Source organism: Dreissena polymorpha, chromosome 2, assembly GCF_020536995.1.
Source record: "Dreissena polymorpha isolate Duluth1 chromosome 2, UMN_Dpol_1.0, whole genome shotgun sequence".
NCBI lineage: Eukaryota > Metazoa > Mollusca > Bivalvia > Myida > Dreissenidae > Dreissena > Dreissena polymorpha.
The window spans coordinates 80440483-80464039 of NC_068356.1; the positions used below are offsets into that span (position 1 = coordinate 80440483).

Consider the following 23557-nt stretch of genomic DNA (forward strand, 5'->3'; position numbering starts at 1 on the left):
CACTATAAATCAGGCAGGCAAAATTTAGAGGCCATCAGGAAGAGTAAATAATCAAACAAAAAGGAACGATAAAGTATTATTTTATTACATCTTATTTTTGTATTTTTGGTAATGTCCACATATATATATATATATATATATATATATATATATATATATATATATATATATATATAACTTTGAAGTTTATGTTAAAATTAATTAAAATTTATTCGGACAATCTATGTTGTTGTTGTTTTTTAACTTGTATGCGGCAAAACAGAAAATGACGAATGCTTTTGATGATGTATTTTCTTCAAAGAAAGACCTAATAAACCCATACACTACCACACGCTGGTAATGTGGATACTTCGATAACAGATGGCACTTTGATAACAGAGAACAACAAAACCACGCGCGAGAGATAAGTTCCTCATTTTTTCAAAATTTATGTTCTAAAGATAAGTTTTTGGGACAAGGAAAATGGTCGAGTTGATAAATGGTGTATCCCTTTGTATTGGGAAGAAAAACAATCACGGTTAAATGGTAGATTTGTGCCCCAAAAATAGAAAGTTTAGTCGAAAATAGCATAAACGGGGTGAACAGTAAACATTTCAACACAATAAAACTACTTAGAAATATTGCAATAAATTGTTTGCTTTTCCAGCATGTGGAGTAATCAATGTGCTTCAAATACTTAAATTTTGATAGTATTCAATGAAATATAAACGAAGATAGAGCATTTTTAATAGGTGGTATTCATGAAGTTGCGGATGCTTTGATTCCCGATATAGGATAATTCTGATAACATAGACTTTCAACAAATTGGACACTCTGATAACCGAGTTTTATCTTCTACCTGCAATGCATTTATGTATATTATGGCTATTCTTACCAAACATTTTGAAGTACGAATCAATTTAATTGTCAAGCGCGACATATTGGGAATCTATGCATAACGTAATTACATACACATGTGAAATATAACCAATGGCGTTGTTTGTTTTCAAAAATCTAATAACTATTAATTTATACAATTAATATTATAAGTGGAATTTTTAAATAAGATTTGAATGCTTATTTCTGAAGTAATATATTTCAAGTGACAACTGGTAATAATTGTCTACATAATGAACTTGTTTTTTGGTGGTAACTTGATATTCAGAGAGATGAAAATACAACGGATCATGTGTGTGTTTAATTTTAATTCTAGCAGGCCTCTAGATAACGGGACAGGGATCCTAAAGCGACAAATACACATTTGGACTTCATAAAATCCTACGTAAAGTAAAACTATACTTGGTGAATAATATGCCAATACAAAACTGTCGCTTCTTGCATAAAAACTGCGCATTAATTAATAAAGTAGACTTACAAGTATATACTGGTAAACACTGATGATAAAAGCGATTGAGAGTTAATAATGCGGTATACATGTGTCTTCATGATTGTCACATCTTGTTTTGAAAATAAAAACAGCATGAAAAAAGCAAAAACAATACAAACAATCATTCTAAATAACATTTAAACCTTATCTCAGTAAAATCATATTGAGCTGACTAAGTGAGACATCAAAACAAAAAGTTATTAAAGGGGCCTTTTCACGTGTTGGTAAATTGACAACATTTAATAAATTTTTCAGATTCGCAAATTTTTGTTGTAGTTATATTATTTTTTTAGGAAACAGTAATACTGAACAGTTAACATGCTCTTAAATATCTATTATATGCATCTTTTGACGATTAAAAAACCCTTCAAATTATAAAGCGTTGCAACGCGAAACGATTAAAAAATTTAGAGAGATCTGTTGTTGTCGTTATATGTTGTGATAGTACGAGGATTGCTTACATAAAGTATACAATACATCACTCATTGTATAAGAACGAACGACCGAGTGGTCTAAGCGATAGACTTTTGCTTCAGGGGTCAGTGGTTCGAGTCTAGTCGAGGGTTTCTTTTTTTTCATATTTTTTTTTTAATTGAGTTTTTAAGATCTTATGTTTACATTTATCAGTATAAAGCAGTTAATGACAAATTTCAATACATGGCAAAATCTGTAAAAAGGCCCCTTTAACGAAAATATCAATTGTTGTAATTTAAGTGTCGCATACTAATGCTTTAAATTTAGATATTAAATTTAGATATGTTATGAAATCTTGTATGCGTCATTTGTGGAAAGAAACGAATAAAAGGTAATATTCATTAAATCCGATTCGCTCATCCTGTAATATATAATTATGTCATGATTATACAAGTTCATATGCATAATGTGTTGTGTTTGTATTAATAGCAACGACCGGTATGCACAACTTTGACACCACTATCGTGTGATTTAATCGACCGCCTGTTCCATTATTGCCATTTTTTTTTTATTTACTGACAATGAACCAAAACGTTCCACTAGAATTCGCTGTTGATATTTATCTATAAGTTGCAGTTTAAGCAGAGTGATGTTTTATGTTTCTAGTATATTATAAGTAAATGGCCTTAGTACCTTCATAAGGACATAATTATACATGCTTTAGATCAGCCGTTTCGCTACAAAGAATGTAATTTTAAATTGTTTAAGCTCGTGTACTACGCGAAAATCAATCTGTTGGGTGACTCGAAAAATGGAAAATGAATGGTCATATAGACTGTACTCATCAGACATATCGAATTATTTTAACATTTATCTTTCACATTTATACAAAATCATAATCATATTCCAAAGGGATACAACATATTTCGGTAATTCGTTTTTAATTTACGCCAGTACATACATTTTAATTTATCGCCTGCTTTCTATAACAGTATTTCATAGCGAATTCCGCATTTCTGATTCACTAAAAAGAGTGTGTTATATCTGGTAAAAAGTGTCGAGTAATCTGGAATAGAAGTGCCATTGTCATTGAGATGATCGGTAAAAGAAGTGTCAATGAAAATTTGGGATCCGACTCTTTAAACATTTGAATTTCCTCAAATACGTTAGTAAACTAAAATGTAACATGTTGTAACATTAATGGACATATTGATCTTTTATTTGGAATAGTTTGCACGTTTTTGATTTATTTCCAAATATTTTTATTTTCTTGAAATACGTACTGATCATATAATTCTTGATGATTATCGATGGAATTTTATCATTTTTTGTATGAAATCCACCGTCTTTTCACGAATTTCTTTCTTTGCAATTTGAAGTACTAAACCATTGATCGACCAAACAATGTATCGTGTCTGAAAACCATATGAACAAAACAAAAATGAAAAAAAAAACTGAACAACTCGCCGCTCGCGCATGGCTTTTGTTGTTCTCTGTTTTCGAATTGTCATCTGTTATCAAAGTATCCGCAAACCCGGCGTGGCCCATGTGTTAAAAAGATTACTGAAACACAAATAACGGCTATTGTGGCTTGGTCCCCAGCATTGGATGATGGTCCTCAAAAAAACATTACATATTCTTAATTGAATAATAACAGGAGCTAGGATCAACATCATAGCAAAGAATACTGGCGCCCTGACGATGAAATGTTACATACGGTGACTGGTGCAGAATAATGAATACCAGATTTATATGTATTCTCAACACAATATTTGAACTCTGACTTACACTGACGAAATTACTTCAGCATCATTAAAAGATAATTTCGTATTTTAATCCAACAGTGAACACAGTTTTTAAGGGTTTCTCCCATGTGAGTTTATTTTATTGATTAATAAACAGTAAATTTCCGCTTTTAGAAATATTCAAATCGCTCTGGTTCATTGCTAAGTTAATTCACCAGACATAAAATAGATACATGACATTATCTAACAATTGTCTGCAAATAATTTTTGTATTATGACACACATCAGGTCATGTCTTAAAAATCTATAGATCCAATAATATGAATAAAGTGGAATGTTGGGTACAAATCGCAATCGTTGAACTTTTTGTAATAATAATACATTTACAGCAGCAACTAAAATTCAAAACGGAGTTTAAGTAACAGATGGTTGGTTTAATTATTGTTTAACAGTGTTAAATTATCTGTGTGTATTTTGCATCTCGATTAAAATAACGATCATAAGGTTGCTTTTAAACTATATAAGAGTTTAAAAGGAATTTTAGAACCTCGCTTATTTAAAACTGAACGCGAATTAAAGTAAGCCATAAGTCAAACAAATATATCCAACAAGTATTTCTTACTTTAGAGCAAACCGCTATCGAAACACATGTGATTAATTGGACGAGCACCACAATGTTTATTGGCAGTAATTTTCATTACAGGTTTAACACATGGGTAAATTATCAGACACATTCAGTAGTAACGTCGGATTATTTTAGGGTTAGATAACATCGCCCATATTGTTTTCGCTCTTTATAAACGACATCGACTTCGTTTGCAAAATAGAATAAACGCCGGAATTACACTAGATCAAATATCGATATATACATTATTATTCGCCGACGGAGCGGCTTTATTTTCTGAAACACAGGAGGGTCTCAAGAATCATTAAACAATTGAGAAGCCTATTGCGATAAGTGGAATTTAACGGTTAAAATTGAAAAAAAACTAAGGTCATGGTTTTCCGAAAAGGTGGTACAATTACTTAAACATTTAAATGGACATATAAAGGTCAAGATATAGAAATTGTTAACAATTCTAATTACATTGGAATTGTCATGCCAAACGGTGGATCGTCGTATGTTGATATTGTTGAAAATAAAACGCATAGGAACATTATTGCTAAATTACCTTTGTCGTCTAACAAATTACATATAGAAACTGTTAGACACCAGAACATTGTCAGAGATCAACGCAAATGAGTTTCATGCAACCTAAATGATATCGAGGATCAAAATCACTTTTTTCTTATGTGTCCTTTTTATGCCGATGTTAGGAATACATCTATTCCAAAGTATTATAGATCTCGTCCAAATATGTTTAAGTTTATCAAACAAGTGAACAGCTCAAACAAAAAAGTGGTAAGAAAACTAGCCATATTTTGTTTAATTTTTTTTTTATGCGACAGAATGTCTTATATATGTACCGGTTATATAAATCATATAGTTTTCAAAAGACCATTAGCACAGAATAATGTAATATTTGCTGCAATTATTAAAGTAACAATCACGCTCAAAAATATCGAATATTTCGTTAAATAAAGCTAACCCATAAAAAAATCAATGTTCCTTTTAGCAAAATGCAAAATTTCAACGTTAGATGTTGTCTGGTAGAATTGATTTAACAAGATACAAAATGCTCGTTTTTATTTTTTGTGGCCACAAATAATTCCATTTATATCTCCCGTGAAATATCCGAACATTTACGGGCGAACACGAGATTGGATACGGTAAGCGTCGAAAGCATGACGTAGCTCTCATGAATAATCATTCTGTGAAATCAAAATGAATTCTGGGTAACTGGAACTTAGCGAAAATGTCTTGTATAAATCATGCAAATGAACGCAACCCGAATGAATCCGATCCTAACTCGAAAGCGAAAGTAGATTACATCGTGGAACGATTTTTATATATTTAGATGCTTAAAACTTGCCGAATGCTTGTAATATAACCTTTTTACATCAATGTTACTTGTTTTTAGGGTCTTCCTATTGTAATTAACCATCGTATGGTACTACTTGTTGTCGAATGTTTTATATAGCATACTACAGTTGCCGTATGTATTGGTGAGCGTGATAGTGACTTTAAACTACGTTTTGACACTATGTGGACACTATGTTTTAACCTCATCCAGGTGACATTCTTACTCTTTCTTTGTTTTAAATTGATCTTTGTTCGAAATTTGCTTCAAAACAAAAATGATGGTTTCAAAGGAGATAAAGAAATTAATATTCATAATTAGTGTTACCCCTTTCTCCTTTCCTCGCCTGAACAACGAAATTGTAAAGAGGTAAATGGTTTCAGTTTGTCGGTCGTCGTCGGATTCGGACGTCGGATTTCTTGTCTGGAGTATATCTCGTAAACTATTAGATGTATAAATTTAAAACATGGATAGATCTCATTTAAGGGATGCGAAATGCACAGGAACCATAACTCTTGCTACCTATTACTGTAGTTATTGTATATTGTCTTATAATTTTGACTGGAGCATAGCTAAGCTTAAATAGGTTTGAACAAGAGAATTCATAGGTATTACATCTCATTGAATTTATATGCAGTGCACAAGAACAATTACTGTTTCTCCCCTATTGTTTAACAGTTTCCTTGTTTAAATTGTTGTACTCTACATTAGTCCGGACCATATCTCGAAAACAAAAATAGGTATTCACGGGAATCATACAAGGACGATAAATCTTATGTGGTGGATATGCAGTGCTTTATACGATTAGAATCATACCTGTTGCTTTTCTATTTTTAGAGTTATTTTTCTTGATTCTGTTTGTATGTAAACTTTGTCCCGAGTTCTCAAAGCTTAAAAGAAGCATAAACTTGAAACTTAATTGGAAGGTAGATCTCATTACAGGGTTTTGCAATGTATTAGAATTCTTATTATTGATTCCATATTTTCAGAGTAACTGCCCTTTCTTTATTTTTACATAAATTTGTTCATGAGCATATCGGGAAAAATTAAAAGGTATCAGCTTACAAATCAAGTGCTAGCTATATCTCATTTTGAGAATCTGCAGTGCACAAAAACTAGTAGTCTCGCTTCCATATTTTTAGAGCTATTACCCTCTTGTTTATCTTGCATTTTAAATTCTGACGGAGTACATATTGAAAGCTGTAAGAGAAATCATCCTGAAACTTAAAAGGTAGGTAGGTCTCATTGATGGAATGTTTAGTGGACAAGATCCAAAACGGTTTCTTCCTTATATTGACAGTTATTGTCCATTTTCAATTTATAGCATTTAAATTGTGCATGGATCATATCTTGCAAACTATATGATGTATAACCGTCACCCTTCTATTTATAGTTAAATCTCAATAATTGAATGTGCAATTCAAAATAGAGATGACTCAAACATTAATAGCTTGATACTTGAAATTTCCCCTTTGAATTTTAATAAGCAAAGTTTGTACACGCCATACCTCGACAATAGCTTGAGGTAACAAGGCAAAACTAAATATGAAGCTTGGATTGTTTGGAAACCAGTTGCTAAAACTGCATTGCCTATGCCATCAGAGAAGCGGCATGCGGGGTATTTTAGGCACAACAGTGACATAAACATATATGTTTTGCATAAGTAAATACGTTATAAGGAACATCTTTTTTTAGAAATGATTTAACGTCACAAAATGGAAAATAGAGATTGGGGAAAAGTATGTTGAATACCATTTTTTAATGTATCGTTACAAAAAATATACTCATTAGTTCGTTTCACTGGCAGAAAGTACGTGCGGATGAATTTGCTGATTTCATTTTGAAGAGTGAATATTTTTTCATGGCATTTTACGGATTACTCTATTTTGAAACAATTGTATTTACACATCTTTACTTATAGTAAAAATGAGGAATACAATGTTTTATTTTTTTCGGTTATTTCTAAATACATGTATATTTTACATTGCAACTTTATTTTTATGGATACAATATTTTGGGTGCTGAAAATAATTCTTTTGCGCTTGTTTACCTGCATCAGGTTTTTGCTTAAAAGCAGACAGAACAAACCGTCTTGGCACGTTCGCATGTTGTTTCTTATAAATACATATGTACAACACAATATGTACACATCCAGACTACACGTTTAATTTAGTTCGTTTAATTTTGACAGATCATGTACATCAATTAAAACTCGTTTAAAGAATGCTTTAGTGCTGTTACACATTTATTTTTTCAGAGATATGGAAGTGAAGTTGAAAGGGGCTTCGATCGATGACTTCGTTGGGGGTATGCTAATCGGCTGTCAAGCAAGGGTACCATGCCCGCCAATACTATCCACGTTGCGTTATATTTATGCAATAAATGTCATGGATCAAAAGTAAACGTTATGTTATGTTTGTTTTCATCATTTCAATTAATAAATAGAGGCATAGGTCCAACGAACAAATACGTGCAACAAGAAACCGTCGGAGACGGGTGATGCTCCCCAAAGTTTTTTTTGTCACATTATTGCACTATATTTTCAGATAAAAGGAAACGTCTTGAGGGCACAGTAGTTGGGGGGACAAGAATTGTTTTATAGAAAATTTCAAAGGGCCATAACTCTGTGAAAAATCATCCGACCAGAACCCGCTGATGATATGCACATCTCCTCTTGGTAGTGAAGCTTCCCATAAAGTTTCATTGAATTCCGGTCATTAGTCGCTGAGAAATAGCCCGGACAAGAATTGCACTATAGGTGCAGTTAATGGAACATTTCAAAGGGCCATAACTCTTTGAAAAATCATCCGACCAGAACCCGCTGATAATATGCACATCTCCTCTTGGTAGTGAAGCTTCCCATAAAGTTTCATTGAATTCCGGTCATTTGTTGCTGAGAAATAGCCCGGACAAGAATTGCACTATATGTTCAGTTAATGAAAAATTTCAAAGGGCCATAACTCTGTGAAAAATCATCCGACCAGAACCCGCTGATAATGTGCACATCTCCTTATGGTAGTGAAGCTTCCCATAAAGTTTCATTGAATTCCGGTCATTAGTTGCTGAGAAATAGCCCGGACAAGAATTGCACGCTATGTACAGTTAATGGAAAATTTCAAAGGGCCATAACTCTTTGAAAAATCATCCGACCAGAACCCGCTGATAATATGCTTATCTCCTCTTGGTAGTGAAGCTTCCCATAAAGTTTCATTGAATTCCGGTCATTAGTTGCTGAGGAATAGCCCGGACAAGAATTGCACTATATGTACAGTTAATGGAAATTTTCAAAGGGCCATACCTCTGTGAAAAATCATCCGACCAGAACCCGCTGATAATATGCACATCTCCTCTTGGTAGTAAAGCTTCCCATAAAGTTTCATTGAATTCCGGTGATTAGTTGCTGATAAATAGCCCGGACAAGATTTGCTCTATATGTACAGTTAATGGAAAATTTCAACAAAGGGCCATAACTCTGTGAAAAATCATCCGACCAGAACCCGCTGATAATATGCACATCTCCTTTTGGTAGTGCAGCTTCCCATAAAGTTTCAATGAATTCCGGTCATTAGTTGCTGAAAAATAGCCCGGACAAAAATTGTGCACGGACGGACGGACGGACACACGGACGGACGGACAGACGAAGCGGTGACTATATGCTCCCCCAAAAATAAATTTTTGGTGAGCATAAAAAAAAACGAAAAAAAAACAGTATGGTTCCAAGTGTGCATATATTAACGTCAACACAGTGTTATCTACAAATTATAAGTAAGAAGTACAACTACATCACAGGTCAAGATAAAATTATATACAGAAGAATATTTCTGAAAAAAATACATTTAAGATCCGTGCTCTGAAAAAATAAAACTAAATCAATTTTCTAAATCAATATTACATCAATCGCAGGAGTAATTATTTTTAATTATATCTGAAAAGAATAGCGACATTCAAATACAGAATAGTGTATAATTTAGCTTATAGAGAGAAAGGTTAAGTTTCAAAGAATTTATAATTTCAATAATCATAATAATAGTGCAGTATCAGACAGTAAAGCAAGTAGTAATTTAAAAGAACAAATTATTTTGAGCAGCAACATGCGTATTATTTTTATCAATACGTTAAGAAATCGGGTTTTGATGGCAAAAAATATAAGAAATAGTTTACATATTTTATATACTATTACGTAAATGTGTTGAAGGAATTTTCTAGTGTAAACGGATTAAAAAATAACCAACGAATCATTTTGTGATTATCATTAATTAAAATAAAACGATAATTGTACCAAAAAAACAACATACAAGTAATAGCATAACTGTAATTTATGATTTACACTTTGTTACACTTTGTAATTTATTTCCAAAACAGGACGACATGAACACACTTGACAGTTGAGCGTAGTCCTTTCATTTATTTAAATGAAACTCTTTGGGGTTGTTCTTTTTATGCTCCCCCAAAATTTCCCCCGAAATGCCGGACGGACATGTTGGGGGCATACATATTATGTTTGCTGAATATTTTACTTAACAACTTCAGATGGCTTCATTTAAAAGCAGAATTTCGTTAGAACTATAGAAAACAGTTTGTTTGGTGACGATCATTAAATAAGTTTGTAAGAAGTTCATGTACAACATGAAACACATTATTTTTTTATTACACTAGCTTGTGTACCTTTATATACGTACTAGTAAGTAGCTATTAAAACGAAGCATTAAACAAGAGCTGTCAGAAAACAGCGCGCTCGACTTTTCGAGTGCTTGACAGTTTAATGGGGGACATTGTTTATATTCAATTAGGTAAAGGTAATATAGTCATATTCTAACTGGAAGAGGACCATAATTGAAATATATTGATCGCTTTTGTTTTAAATAAGTGGTACATTATAGACGATTCTGATTTCAGGTATATTTTCCGCAATCTATTGAACATTTGTAAAGACATACAACAAACTAATAAGATTATATTTCAAGTTTGAAAGCAATAGCTTGGGTGTGATGGTTGGACGGTTGTTCAAAAATAAAATAATAAAAATAAATATTTGTGTTTTTTTACCACGTTTCAAAAATTCTTTTTGTGAATGGGGGGGGGGGGGTTGGAGGGAATAATGTGAGTGTGTGGTCATTTATTAGATGATATTTAAAAAATAAGAAAAAAACAAAAGAAAAAAAATCGGGGGGGGGGATTCTGGGGGGGGGGGCGGGGGCTGGGAGATGGTTTGGGTGGAGTCCATTGTGGTATGTCAGGTAAGTATTGTAAGTGTTGTAAGAGCTGTGTTCGTGAAACACAATGCCCCCTCCTGCTCCGCTTCGAAGCCATATATTTGACCTTTGACCTTAAAGGAATGACCTTCACCTTCACCTTGCACCACTCAAAATGTGCAGCTCCATTAGATACGCATGCATGCCAAATATCGTGTTGCTATTTCAATATTGCACAATTTTACCTTTGACCTTGACCTTTGACCTTGACCTTTGACCTTGACCTTTCACCACTCAAAATGTGCAGCTCCATGAGATACGCATGCATGCCAAATATATAGTTGCTATCTTCAATATTGCAAAATTTGACCTTTGACCTTGACCTTTGACCTTGAAGGACCTTGACCTTTCACCAATCAAAATGTGCAGCTCCATGAGAAACATAATCATGCCAAATATCGAGTTGCTATCTTCAATATTGCAAAATTCTATCTTTGACCTTGACCTTTGACCTTAAAGGATGACCTTGACCTCTCACCACTCAAAATGTGAAGCTCCATGAGATACACATGCATGCCAAATATCAAGTTGATATTTTCAATATTGCAAAAGTTATGACCAATGTTAAAGTTTTCGGACGGACGGACAGACGCCATATATTTGTCCCTTGACCTTGAAGGGCGACCTTGAGCTTGACCTCCCACCACTCAAAATGTGCAGCTCCATGAAATACACATCCATGCCAAATATCAAGTTGCTATCTTCAGTATTGCAAAAGTTATGGCCAATGTTAAAGATTTCGGACGAACGGACTGACGTGCAGTTCAACTGCAACATGGAGCATAAAAAATGAAAACCAAAACTTGGGGGGGGGGATTCTGGGGTGGGGTCTGGGGGATGGTTTGGATGGAGTCCATTGTGGTATGTCAGGTAAGCGTTGTTTTGTCAAAGTATGAATCATATCCGATCCTAAATAGAAGTTATGGCAATTTAAGCAAAATTTATTTATTTGACCTTGAGATTCAAGGTCATTCAAAGGTCAAGGTCAAATTCAACTTGCCAGGTACAGTACCCTCATGATAGTAAGAAAGTATTTGAAGTTTGAAAGCAATAGCCTTGATACTTTAGAAGTTTAGTGCATCTAAACACAAAATTTAACAACATATTCAAAGTTACTAAGTACTAAAAGGGCCATAATTCCGTCAAAATGCCAACCAGAGTTATGCAACTTGCTCTGTACAGTTCCCTTATGATAGTTAGCGACTGTTCAAAGTCTGGAAGCAATAGCTATGATACTTAAGGAGAAAAATGGACCAAAACACAAAACTTAACCAAATTTCAAATTTTCTAAGTATAAAAGGGGCCATAATTCTGTCAAAATGCCAGTCAGAGTTACATAAGTTTGCCTGCACAGTCCTCTCATGATAGTTAGTAAGTGTTGCAAGAATGAAAGCAATAGCTTTGATACTTTAGGAATAAAGTGGACCTAAACACACAACTTTACGAAATTTTCAATTTTCTAAGTATAAAAAGGGACATAACTCTAAAAATAATGCTGACAGAGTTATGCAACTTAATATTCACAATTGTCTTGTTGCCATAAAGAAGTATTCCAAGTTTGATTTAATTATCTTTTATAGTGTTAAAGTTATTTGACTTTATAAAAAACTTTCACCAACGGCGACGCCGACGCCGGGGCGAATAGTATAGCTCTCATTTTTCTTCGAAAAGTCGAGCTGAAAAGCATAATGCAATTTTGTTTACATATTATGCTTAGTAAGTTTTGAAACAACGCAACTCTAATAAAAATACTTATCCATTTGTAAAAAACCATGATTGAATGCAAATTAACGCAGATTTTTGTTTACGCTGTACACATTTACATTGGTCTTATGAAGCGAAAACACGTTATATTACTAAAAAAGAAACCGGACTCACTTTACAGTGTAAAAAATGTATAATGCATATGGTGCTAACAAGAGGATCATAGTTGCCGTACATAACTCACCTAATATAAAGGCGCAAGTAATGGCGCAGAATGACCTGAAGGCTCCGCTTGACACAGATTCAAACAGTCACTTGATTTTGTCAGGATAAACATTCTTAGTTTGTTTGATCAAGTCATACATGTGGCTTTTTCAAAGCTGTCAGGATATTGACCAGATGACCTTATCTTTAACCCCATATGATTTAAACTTGAATGACAAATTGTCATGATAATCAATCTGACCAAGTTTTATCGATATTGAGTGTGGAATGCGGACTAATAACAAAAGGTCACTTCGTGCTCAGGTGAGCTAAACACTGTTATATTTTTAGATCAAGTAGTAAAGACTTTCCCGTCACGAGAACTGTTCAATTAAAATCCCATTGACAGAATTGGGTTATCAACGTGACAGAAATTATGAAAACCTTTGCCTGTCATAATCATTTTTTAAATTGTGGTGATATGCAGGTGATTGTTAAGTGAGGGGTTAAGTCCCTAGACCTTTTTTGACGATGCTGCTTCAGCGAAGCAGCTCGTCTAAGTTATGATACCATGAAACAATTCATCACAATGGCGACATATGTACAAGACCGAGCCATTCCGATTGAGTTAGCTTAATTTTCTCAATCGGCATACCTCGCTGATTATCATTGATAAAGGTAAAGGCAGCTTGGTTCCCGTCCGCTTTCAAGGTTATCGAGAGGTTCGGGACAGAAACCAGACACGAAACTGCCAGGTGGCACTTCAAACGCTGTGACGCTGGGAAAACCCCAAATGTATTTATTTTTAGATTTGATCGAGAAAGTAATCCGCCTCCCAGTTTCGCTGAATGGGTCAAGTTTCCCACGGGTGCTACTCGCGTACCCATAAAAAATATCGTACCCAAAATTGATCGTACCCTATTTTTTCGTACCCAATTTTGTTTTCATACCCAAATTTTTTTTTGAACCCATTTTTTTGTCCAACCCAATTTTTTTCGTACCCAAAATTTTCGTTCCCACAAACACAATTGTGGTGATGTAGATAAACTTAAATTGATACATGTATATCCATCCTCTTCAACAGCATCGTCACACCAGTACTGTCAGTACTTTGATTAAGTTATATACTATGCTCATCAAGTCCAGTCCGTTTCCCATACTGGAGGGTCTTGATTTATGATTTCCTTGTATTCTCATACGCTTCATTACCTACAAACATATTATTCTTTTGATTTATGCCATAGTATAACAATTACAATATGAGAAGATAACGTGCGTTGCCGAGAGTACATGTATATATATATGTTAACACTCGCAATAATCTCATCTAAATTATTGATATCATACCAATAAACGAATAATAGTTTATGTACCTGAAGCTTCACGAGTATCCTCATACATACTTGCAGCCCCTGATATCTGATGTTCGGATAATGGTGAATACTGATTCTTATTGCTGGAAGTAACGTAATTACTTTAAATATGTCGTATCTTTTATGTATATTGAATAGCAATTAAAGTATAAATTTATCAACAAACATTATAACAATTTAGAAATAAAAGCATTTCAAAAGTTTTATGTTTAATGACTTTTAAGATACAACAATACACTCGTATAAACATCTAATTGATTACCTCTGAACGGCATCTAAAATGTAAACACAACACAAATACATTGTATATTATATAAATATATATCCTCGTGTTGTAACGCATGTAAACCCATTGTTAAGACAAGGCGTGTAAATTGCAAAACAATATTTGTCGTGATTTCTGGTTTTACCAAAATCACAATGTGATTGAACTAAAATTAACATCGATTCCCACTTTAGAACCACCTACAGACCAAGTCTAAAAGAAATATAAAGCATGATTGGATGTTAATCAATAAATTGATACCTAAATCAACGACTACAAAAACAGAAGCGAGTATTTTTTACCTAGAAGTTCATAGGTCTTCGCGGCCTCACTTGGATCATATCCACTGGTATTTGCAACAGCCAGACTATGTCTGTATCAAAGAGTTAATACATTTTTCTAACAATTCGTGTCATTATGTACTTTACACAATCAGATGCTGTTGTTTTTTGTTGTTGTTTTTTTAGACAGATTAGTATAGATTTATCAATTTAATTTAAACACACTACCTAATGCAAACAAAACGAGAAAAAAAAACACAATCCGGTCTACATATTACGGACCATTTTGGACATTGATATTGCCCGTGGTATTTGTAAGTTTGACAGTGTCATAGATGCCTTACCGAATCGCATGCGATTGTGAAAGCTCGTCATATTCCCCTGCAAGATAGTAAGGAATATAATCATCAACCCAATACACTCAATACATATAGCGGTTTTTAACTGTTGTGTTGTTTTCATTTAATACCGAGATATCACAAATTATGGGTGTTTTTAAGTACATAGAGGGTGAGGCTATTGTAAAGTATGCAATAAACCTTGATAGCTATTTAAGAAGACAGTACTAAGCTTATGCAGTCAATTAAGAATCACTTATTAGTAAAATAATACAAAGTCGTTGAATTACCCTTGTATACATTTATTGTGAATGGGTAATACATTATGTTAACCGTTAAATGAGTTTAAGACATTTTTAGTCAGGTGACTTTTCGACTTAGCTGTTTTGACTAAGACTTTAAGTGATTGCTATATGAAGCTGGAACATTGACTGCCAATATTATTGACCACAATTTCAGGGAATGCAATCTTATAACGGTTCAATGTATACGACTTACTTTTAGATATTAAAATTCCCTTAGATGTATAAATGAACAATTAAAACAAAGTTCAAATATGCGATCGACATATATTGCGGAACTAAACACATGTATTACCAAGTGGATTGATTTACGATATGATCATATTGCTGTATTCAGAAGCATAACAACATAACTATTTTATTATGTCTACAATAAATGAAACTCTCTATAACTGGTTATTTTCATGATGCAATTCATGGGTTGGCAAGACGGTTACTAAGTACCTTTCTGCGCATTACTTCAGTCTTGTTATTGGTTGTATGTCTTATTGTGAAAATGATAATTTGTAAATTATAAATGCTATATTTTATTGTGTTTACGAAAATCAAACACATGATATCAACTTGTATCGAGATTATTTTTCTGATAAACACTGTGGTGTTTGAGAGGTCTTGTCGATAACAATCATAAATGTTGCAAGTATAAACGTTACAGATATTTATACTGTGTTGTACATTTAGGCTAAAAATTAATTAATCACTAACTTTATTGCCGATTTTGTTTAAACAGACATTTCTTGATAATCTTGAACTGTTTTAATGAGTTCTTAAATTAGTTTAATGGTTTGATTTTTATGAAACATTTGTTATATTCCCCGTCTTAGACGAAGTAGCTTGAAAAGGAGCCATTCTTAAAAGAACTGTAAGATTTATAATATTGCTATATATTTTCTACAAACCTTTCTTGTTTTTCTTTGCTATTGAAGTACTTACCGGTATTTACCGTGTTTGTGCGTGTTGTTTCATATTCAGCATTGTTGGAAGAATCTGAAAATTACGTCACGTTGTTATATTGGATGTCTTTTTATAAATTGACACGATTTTAAAGATGAATGTCTTGTTGTTGATGTTGTTGTGTTAAGACAAAAAAGGAAAAATGTCTTTCGATGGTAATTCTTTTATAGAACGGTTTGATTTGTCAGTTGTTCTTTTGTATTTAAGAGTAATATGCTTATATAGTTGTAATCTGGAATATGTCGTCGGCAAATATTACCAAAGTGAAACCTCGTCAGTTGGAGATCATTCTCAAATGAACAAACAAGTCCCCTTTTTGAAGCCAGTGACTAACTTTCATTCAAAATACATTACAAAAACAAATAATCAATAATCAAACTCGGTTTGAAGCCATTGAACGGTCAATTCTAACCATATACGTTCTTATAAACTGCAATACCAAAGAAAACGTTTCCGTGTAGTTACTTTTTAATTATGTTCGCCTGTTTACAAGAGCAGCATAACAGTTACGTCCTGAGGCCGGGGAAAAATCAACTACATCTCATCGTTAATTTACAAGCTTTATAATTCTTAAGATCGATGCTTCCTTTTTCAATTATTACTTTTAAGTGTTTGTTTTTCTATCTTAAACGGTGTTAGCTTACAATAAGATCCTCTTATTTGTCAATTTATTCAGACCGATTCTATGCTTGTAAGCCGTACGATTTATCTTCCTGATCAATTCTAGTCAAACATACAGGGTTCAAAATCACATTGAGGTGCCACAGCTTCATTTAACTACGCTTTTGAAGCCGGTATATATTTATACTTTTTGACAATCCTTTTGAATGCGATCACTTCAGTTTTATAAATAGTGCTGTTTTTTTTTTCATTTTATTAGTGTATATTGTATGCAAATGATCATTTATTATAAAAGAAAAGACTATCGAATGGAAACGAGAATGTCTCTTTGTGATTTCCCACATAGTTCATCATTCCTCTAGCTAGAAGCAGCTAATACACTAAAACATATGGACCAACTGAAAACAAACTTGTAATATAAAATGTTTCAATAAACTGAAAGTCTTCGTTTGATACATACAGTTATCTTAAAAATATAAAAGCTTTTTACACGCGAAAGATCAATTGATATTAATTTTAGGATTTTTACATAATAAATACACAAAATTTCTTTTGTAAGTCATTGTTTGTTTCAACTGATGGAAAAATCTGAAAAAAAATGTTTATATGTCAGTATGTAAACGTATCTAACCTTGTTTTCGCACGAATTGTATATGGTATCTCCGTAGTCCAAGAATAACCAGTACAACTGTTAGTATAATAAGAAGCCCTCCAACTGTTCCTCCAACGATGGCTCCAGTGTTTGGACTTGCAGAGGATGATCCATCGACGCCTTTAACGAAAAAATACTGTAAGTGTACATGAACATAATATGCCTAGAAGGTTAGGTTACAGTTATAATATTTATCGACAAGTTCAACTGTCATTCGGCTCATTACGGGATGTAAGAGAATGATATCTTCAACGGAGATAACACGCTTGGCGTTGCTCGCCGCCATTATAGCATAATGGCTAAGAAATCTATTTAACGAATGGGATCCATCTGAAATAATGAACATATCCCAATTATCTAGCTAGATAAACCGTTTGGAAGTATGTCAAGCCCATTGTCATTAATGCTTGTAATTATTCAACAAGTTTTAGGATACACATGTTTGAATTTTGAAATAAAGTTTGACCTTACTCTTTGCCCACATGGTAAGACGTCTTCTCCACATGGTAAACATTTGTGGTAAACTTTGTTCAAATTTAGGAATGATGATTCATGTTACAGTCCAGACAAATTTGTATTATGCCCAAAATGCACGTTTGACCTTTAAGTATGACAATGAATTTAAAGATAAACGATAGGTCATACCGTCGACTAGCCATTTACAAATTTTGAACATTCGCTGTAAGTTATTTTTAAATGTGCCCGAAACATGATAAAATAATAAAAAAGAGGAAATACAGCTCTACAAAACTTACCATATCATCCGGCCCTATATGAACGGTAGGGAACCAATTTCCACACAGTGACACACAAAACAAATGTACTAGAGATTACTCACACGTACATAACAACACTACAAAAATGATACATGTACTGAATAACAGCACCCTTATAATCATACACACTGTAGTCTATAAGCAAAACCTGGGAAATTGCATTGTAACGATCAATTATAAGCATTCGAGGTTAAAACAGGTTTTAAAGAGCTTTAAACCTCAAACGTGGCACAGAATGGACGTGTTCTCTTTATTCTCATCGCGATTCAAATTATATTCCAATAGAAGATAATACATTTAAATGAATTAACATTCAATTACTTAATAGTTTGATTTAAATCAGAGTTCCAGAAAAGTAACTTCCTGTGGCATGATGAAACGATACCAGAACGAGTATCATCTACGACTCGTTTTTTTATATTAAATTTCGCACTTTAGACAAGCAAAATAAAACTCATATTTAAGTTTTGACCGCTTAGTATAACTTACATTTACATTACAGCTTGCGACCTGGGTTTTACATGCGACACTTGATGTGCACATTTTATAATAATAAAACATTGCATAACGAAGCATGAATGTACAGTTTGGACCAGACCTTTTACCTCTTAAAGTGGGCTTGAACATTGCGTTATGCAGACGTTCTTACGTGCGACACGTCGTTTTCTTAAACTTGCAATACATTTTAAATATTAAACCAATTGTAATAATGTTTGGTGCATCCTCACACTAACACACATGCCGTTTTTATCATTTGCTTCTTATTGGGAAACTTAATTGTGTCATGCAAAAGTTAATACAGTATGAAGGATAAAGTATGTAACAAAAATATTATATAAATATAATCGATAAATACTTATAAACGTTGTGCATAATTGAGTTAAACACGACATTACCTTTTAATGTTACAAACGAAATTTCGTAAGTTTTCATCGAAGATCCAATAATGTTCTGAGCATACATATAAGTCTGATATTTAGTATTCGGCACCAGTCCCCGTATTGTTAAATTAATCATAATGTCCCCAGTATCTTTTACTGAGATGTTGATCCAAGGTCCTTCTTGATTTATTCTGTATAGAATAAGAAACGTTTGTTGAACACCTCCATTAAAGCTTGGTGTCCAAGCTACAGTAGCCTCTTTTTGTGTATTCTCAATGACATGGAAGTTAATTGGTGCTGTCGGTCTATCTGTAAAAATAAGTTTGTGTCATTTTTTATTAATCATTGTCTGTTTTTGCGTGTTAAGACAATAACATACGGTTTTTGCTATATACATATGTAATATTAACTTCAAATTAACAATTTAACTTCTATAAACATTACAAAATGAAAAGAAAGTAACCAAAAAAAAACGTTAAGTATCTTGTTCCTATTTGTTACAAGCTTGATAAGGGTCATATTTCATACTGTACCTTTACAGACTGATTAAAAAAAAATTATCTTAACAAATTCATATTGCTGATAGGAACAATTTCATCTATGTTTATGTATAAAACAAGAGCACCGCATAATGGATGCCGACGCTCGGCTGCGGGTGCAGTTTTGAATAAATGAAAGCTTGTCAGAAGAATTATTTTAGGGGTCACTGTGACCTTAACCTTTGACCTAGTGACCCAAAAAATGTGTGACGTGTAGAACTTATCAAGGTGCAGCTACATATGAAGTTTCAAAGTTGTAGGTGGAAGCGCATTGATTTCATAGCCAATGTTACGGTTTTAGCACGACGCCTACGGCGGACGGCGGACGACACGACGAGCTGGCTAGGACAATGCCTCGGGTTTTCTCCGAAAACAGCCGAGCTAAAAATGGGTAAGATTGGAAACAAGTTTTGTGTTGCTTAAGATTTATTTTGTGTAAATAAATTAGTATTCAAACATATTCAGACCATATGGAATAAGCTGGAACGATTCCGTCCACGCTTGTCCAATTCCGTTACTAACAATTACTCTGTACTCTCCATAATCCTCATTCGTTACATTAAGTATTGTCAAATTGGATAACAGTCCGTTAGATGATGTGTTGTATTTGAATCCATTGGTGATGTTGGTACATGTACCCTTACATGTTTGCCATACATATAGTGGTGCAGGATAAGCCTGTGTGTAGAATGACATTGAAGCATTCGCATTCCGGGCACTGCCAATAATGTTGCGTATTTCTTCAAGCGGTGAAGGTCTTGCAGCACCTGTTAAGGAATTGTATTGCTTATCTAAATATCTTTTTTACAAAGAAAGAGCAGTTCAATATGCCTCATGGACAACATGACAAAAAACGTATATTGATAGATACACACATATCATTACAGGCGATGCACCCAATGAACAGTGATATAATAAGTAGCTACGTTAAATGAAAAGCACGGATGCTAATTAAGTAAAATGTAATAACCAACCGTCGTTTGAAGTATTAAACTTCAACAATGACACAGTGTCATACAAAAACAACAGATTTATAGATACTTCATACCCACCACAAATCTTTTACACAGATGTTAGCAGAAGTTGTACGTTACAAAATGCTGTACTCTAATCTGCAATGTGACCTTAAGGTATCCATGAGTATTTTGAGTTCATCATCACATAATGATCAACATGTGTGTCAAAATATATGTTGTCAATGAAACATGTATAGAAAGCAAAACTTTTATCTAAGAAGACCTTATGCAGACATAAAGTTTTTAATGCAAAACATTGTGATGTATATGAATTTACATGAATGAAGCATTCATTCTGAATAGTTTGTTATGAATGACAGAGTGTTACTTGTTTCTAAAACGTGTTATAATGTCAGGAGAATACAGGTAAGACGGATAAGATTACAACAAGGAAAAAAGGTGTTGCAAATCCTTGGAAACAATATATAAATATAAAAAAACAGCATCCGCATCGTATGAAGGCGACTCAGTTTGAAGCCCTTTACCGCTGACAATTGTTACTGGTAATTGGAATGCAAAATCAATTGTTAGGTATGTAACAATCCATTTCAATGGATGTTTGAACTTAATAAACCGTTTTTCTTCGAATCTCTAAATAATTGATACTGTTATTAAATATAAATTGTTAACGGAAATTTTAAGCTTAATCCTGGGTCGTATTTCAAAGCGCTTAGTGTCTTTTTGACATTCTTTGTTTTACGGAAACTCATCTTACTATGAACCAATGTCAATGAGTCTATACTGTCGAGACGCGTACTTGACTTAGAATGCCCCCTTAGAATGTGCAGTGTACTTCACTTATTTACGTTGTTGTTTTTATCGTCCCCAAAACTTAACTGTTTCGTTTTGGAATGACCTTTAAGCTTTTATGAACCAAACAATAATCATGCTCTGTGATGTTAACGTAGACCAGTTGAAAATTAGTACCCATTCAAAACAGTCATTGACCATATTTTCTTAAAGTACCATCATAACGGAAGAAACAATCACTGTCAACACTGCTACTGCAACTGAACCCTTCATTGCCTCTGTGATAATTTGAGTACTACTGGACAGTGACATAATTTCACCTGTTGCTTCTGTAAATGACATCCTTCAACGGCTGCTTATATTAGGGCCTATCATAATCCGTAAACCGGTACACAGGCATGTTTGGCTGAACAGACAGGCATATTTTTAACGATTATATGATCAAATTTACAACGAAAGCTAGAACTAATAATATTGACGAATGTAGAAGATGCAGCTTTTACATTCATAAACCCTTTACCGCACGTTCTGTTGAAAAGTTTTGGTTCGACTCTGTTATGCATAAATAAATCTATCGCTATACAATACCTTTCTGCTTAGCAAACAGCTTAGCAAATTAAAGTTTAGTCCTATTGCGAAACTTAACTAGTCGATTCAAAATCAATCACATTAACAATACTGGATTTTTTTAATTTGTCATATTCCAGCATTCGCCTCTGATATAAACCACGAATAAAATCGATCGATATCTATAAAAACGTTTGTTTATAAACGTCTGATGAAGCGAATGCTGATGATTCATATATTTGATCAAATACTAGTAGCTCATTAAGCAGCAAATGGAACATTCTCGTGGATATGTTTTCAAATCAGCGATTAAAACTCCGATCGTATTGCAATAATTTAGATACAAGCGGTCAAGACAGAGTCTAAACATAATTATACTTCAGACTCATATACGACCGTTAAAATCCGCGTGTATCGTGATGGAATCTTCTACTTTATATGAAACGGACTTATTAGAACAAATGCCCAAATGAAACCGTTGTAGTCATAACGAGATATATATCGCTTGAAATCTGTGTACAGAAGTTAAATGGACTAGTCTAGACACAATACATAATTAGTATCTACAAAATGCCCGACAGCAAGTGCCCCAACAACATAACCTGACTAGCCTTCAACAACAAAAAAGATCAAGAGCAGTGCTTTCAAAATCTTTGAAATGCGGAAAACTATAATAGTTTATCGAGACGAATATCTATACATTGAACGGCGTTCTTATCCTCTGCCGTAGCTTTTGACCACCGTTTCGAAATGTAAAACTTCTGTGAACGAATGTTTAATATATGCGACGACAATCCCCATTTCGTCTTTAATTGTGAAATACACTTAAACAGACGATTCGAGGTCTCTATAGAATCAAATACCTTGCAGCCCTGTTTATAACAAAATCAAAAATATAGAGCTGAATTTGATAGAGGTTCACCGCCGGCTAATTATGTGTTGAAATTGTTATGAAATCAAATGTCCATTTTTTTACAAAAAGATCTTTAAAGCATGCAAGACGTTCAAACTTTTGATTCCTATGGAAACCATTTTCAGGCATATCTTACATTAAAACACTTTAATTCTAACACATGAACATGACTGATACATTTCGTCAAATTCTACCACATGGTTCATATAGAAATTTATTTGAATGCAATTCTTAATGAGTGACATTGAAAAGAACCCAAACATTTGCGACTTACCACTATTGCTCCCAAAAGCAATTCATGAGTAGGTAAAATAAAATCAGTTGGAGCAATAAAATGAATGTATTTAAACTTACAGTTGACGAAGTACCGGACACTGTCTGAAGTTGCCATCCCATGCTCATTATAACCAGTGCATGTATATAATCCAGCATCGTCACACCTACTTTGAACAGTTGTTGAAATATTAAGCCTATTTACATCACTTATCACAGTTAAGTCGTCTTTTTTAATTATGATCGTCGAACCTGGGTTACTCTCCAATGAACAACTGAATGTCTGAGTAACGTTCTCGTTCACTGTAACAGTGTTCTTGCCAGAGTGTCCATCGACCTTGAACAACAGCTTCTCAGGGCCAACTGAATTACATAGTGAACAACTTTCACAGACATTTGAATATATTATC

At 33.6% G+C, this 23557-nt stretch overlaps 1 protein-coding gene across 1 annotated transcript; it reads right to left on the reverse strand.

The window, feature by feature from the left end:
• Positions 1–10661: 10661 nt before the first annotated feature.
• On the reverse strand, positions 10662–23538 carry LOC127867757 (neuronal cell adhesion molecule-like). Its single transcript, XM_052409131.1, has 10 exons — positions 23229–23538; positions 20096–20395; positions 19105–19398; positions 17412–17552; positions 16139–16192; positions 14910–14946; positions 14587–14657; positions 14282–14294; positions 14020–14102; positions 10662–13855 (listed from the first exon to the last, which is right to left on the reverse strand). Exons 1-10 carry the CDS (start codon positions 23263–23265, stop codon positions 13821–13823), a joined length of 1065 nt encoding a protein of 354 aa, XP_052265091.1. The 5' UTR covers positions 23266–23538; the 3' UTR covers positions 10662–13820.
• Between the last annotated feature and the right edge of the window lie 19 nt (positions 23539–23557).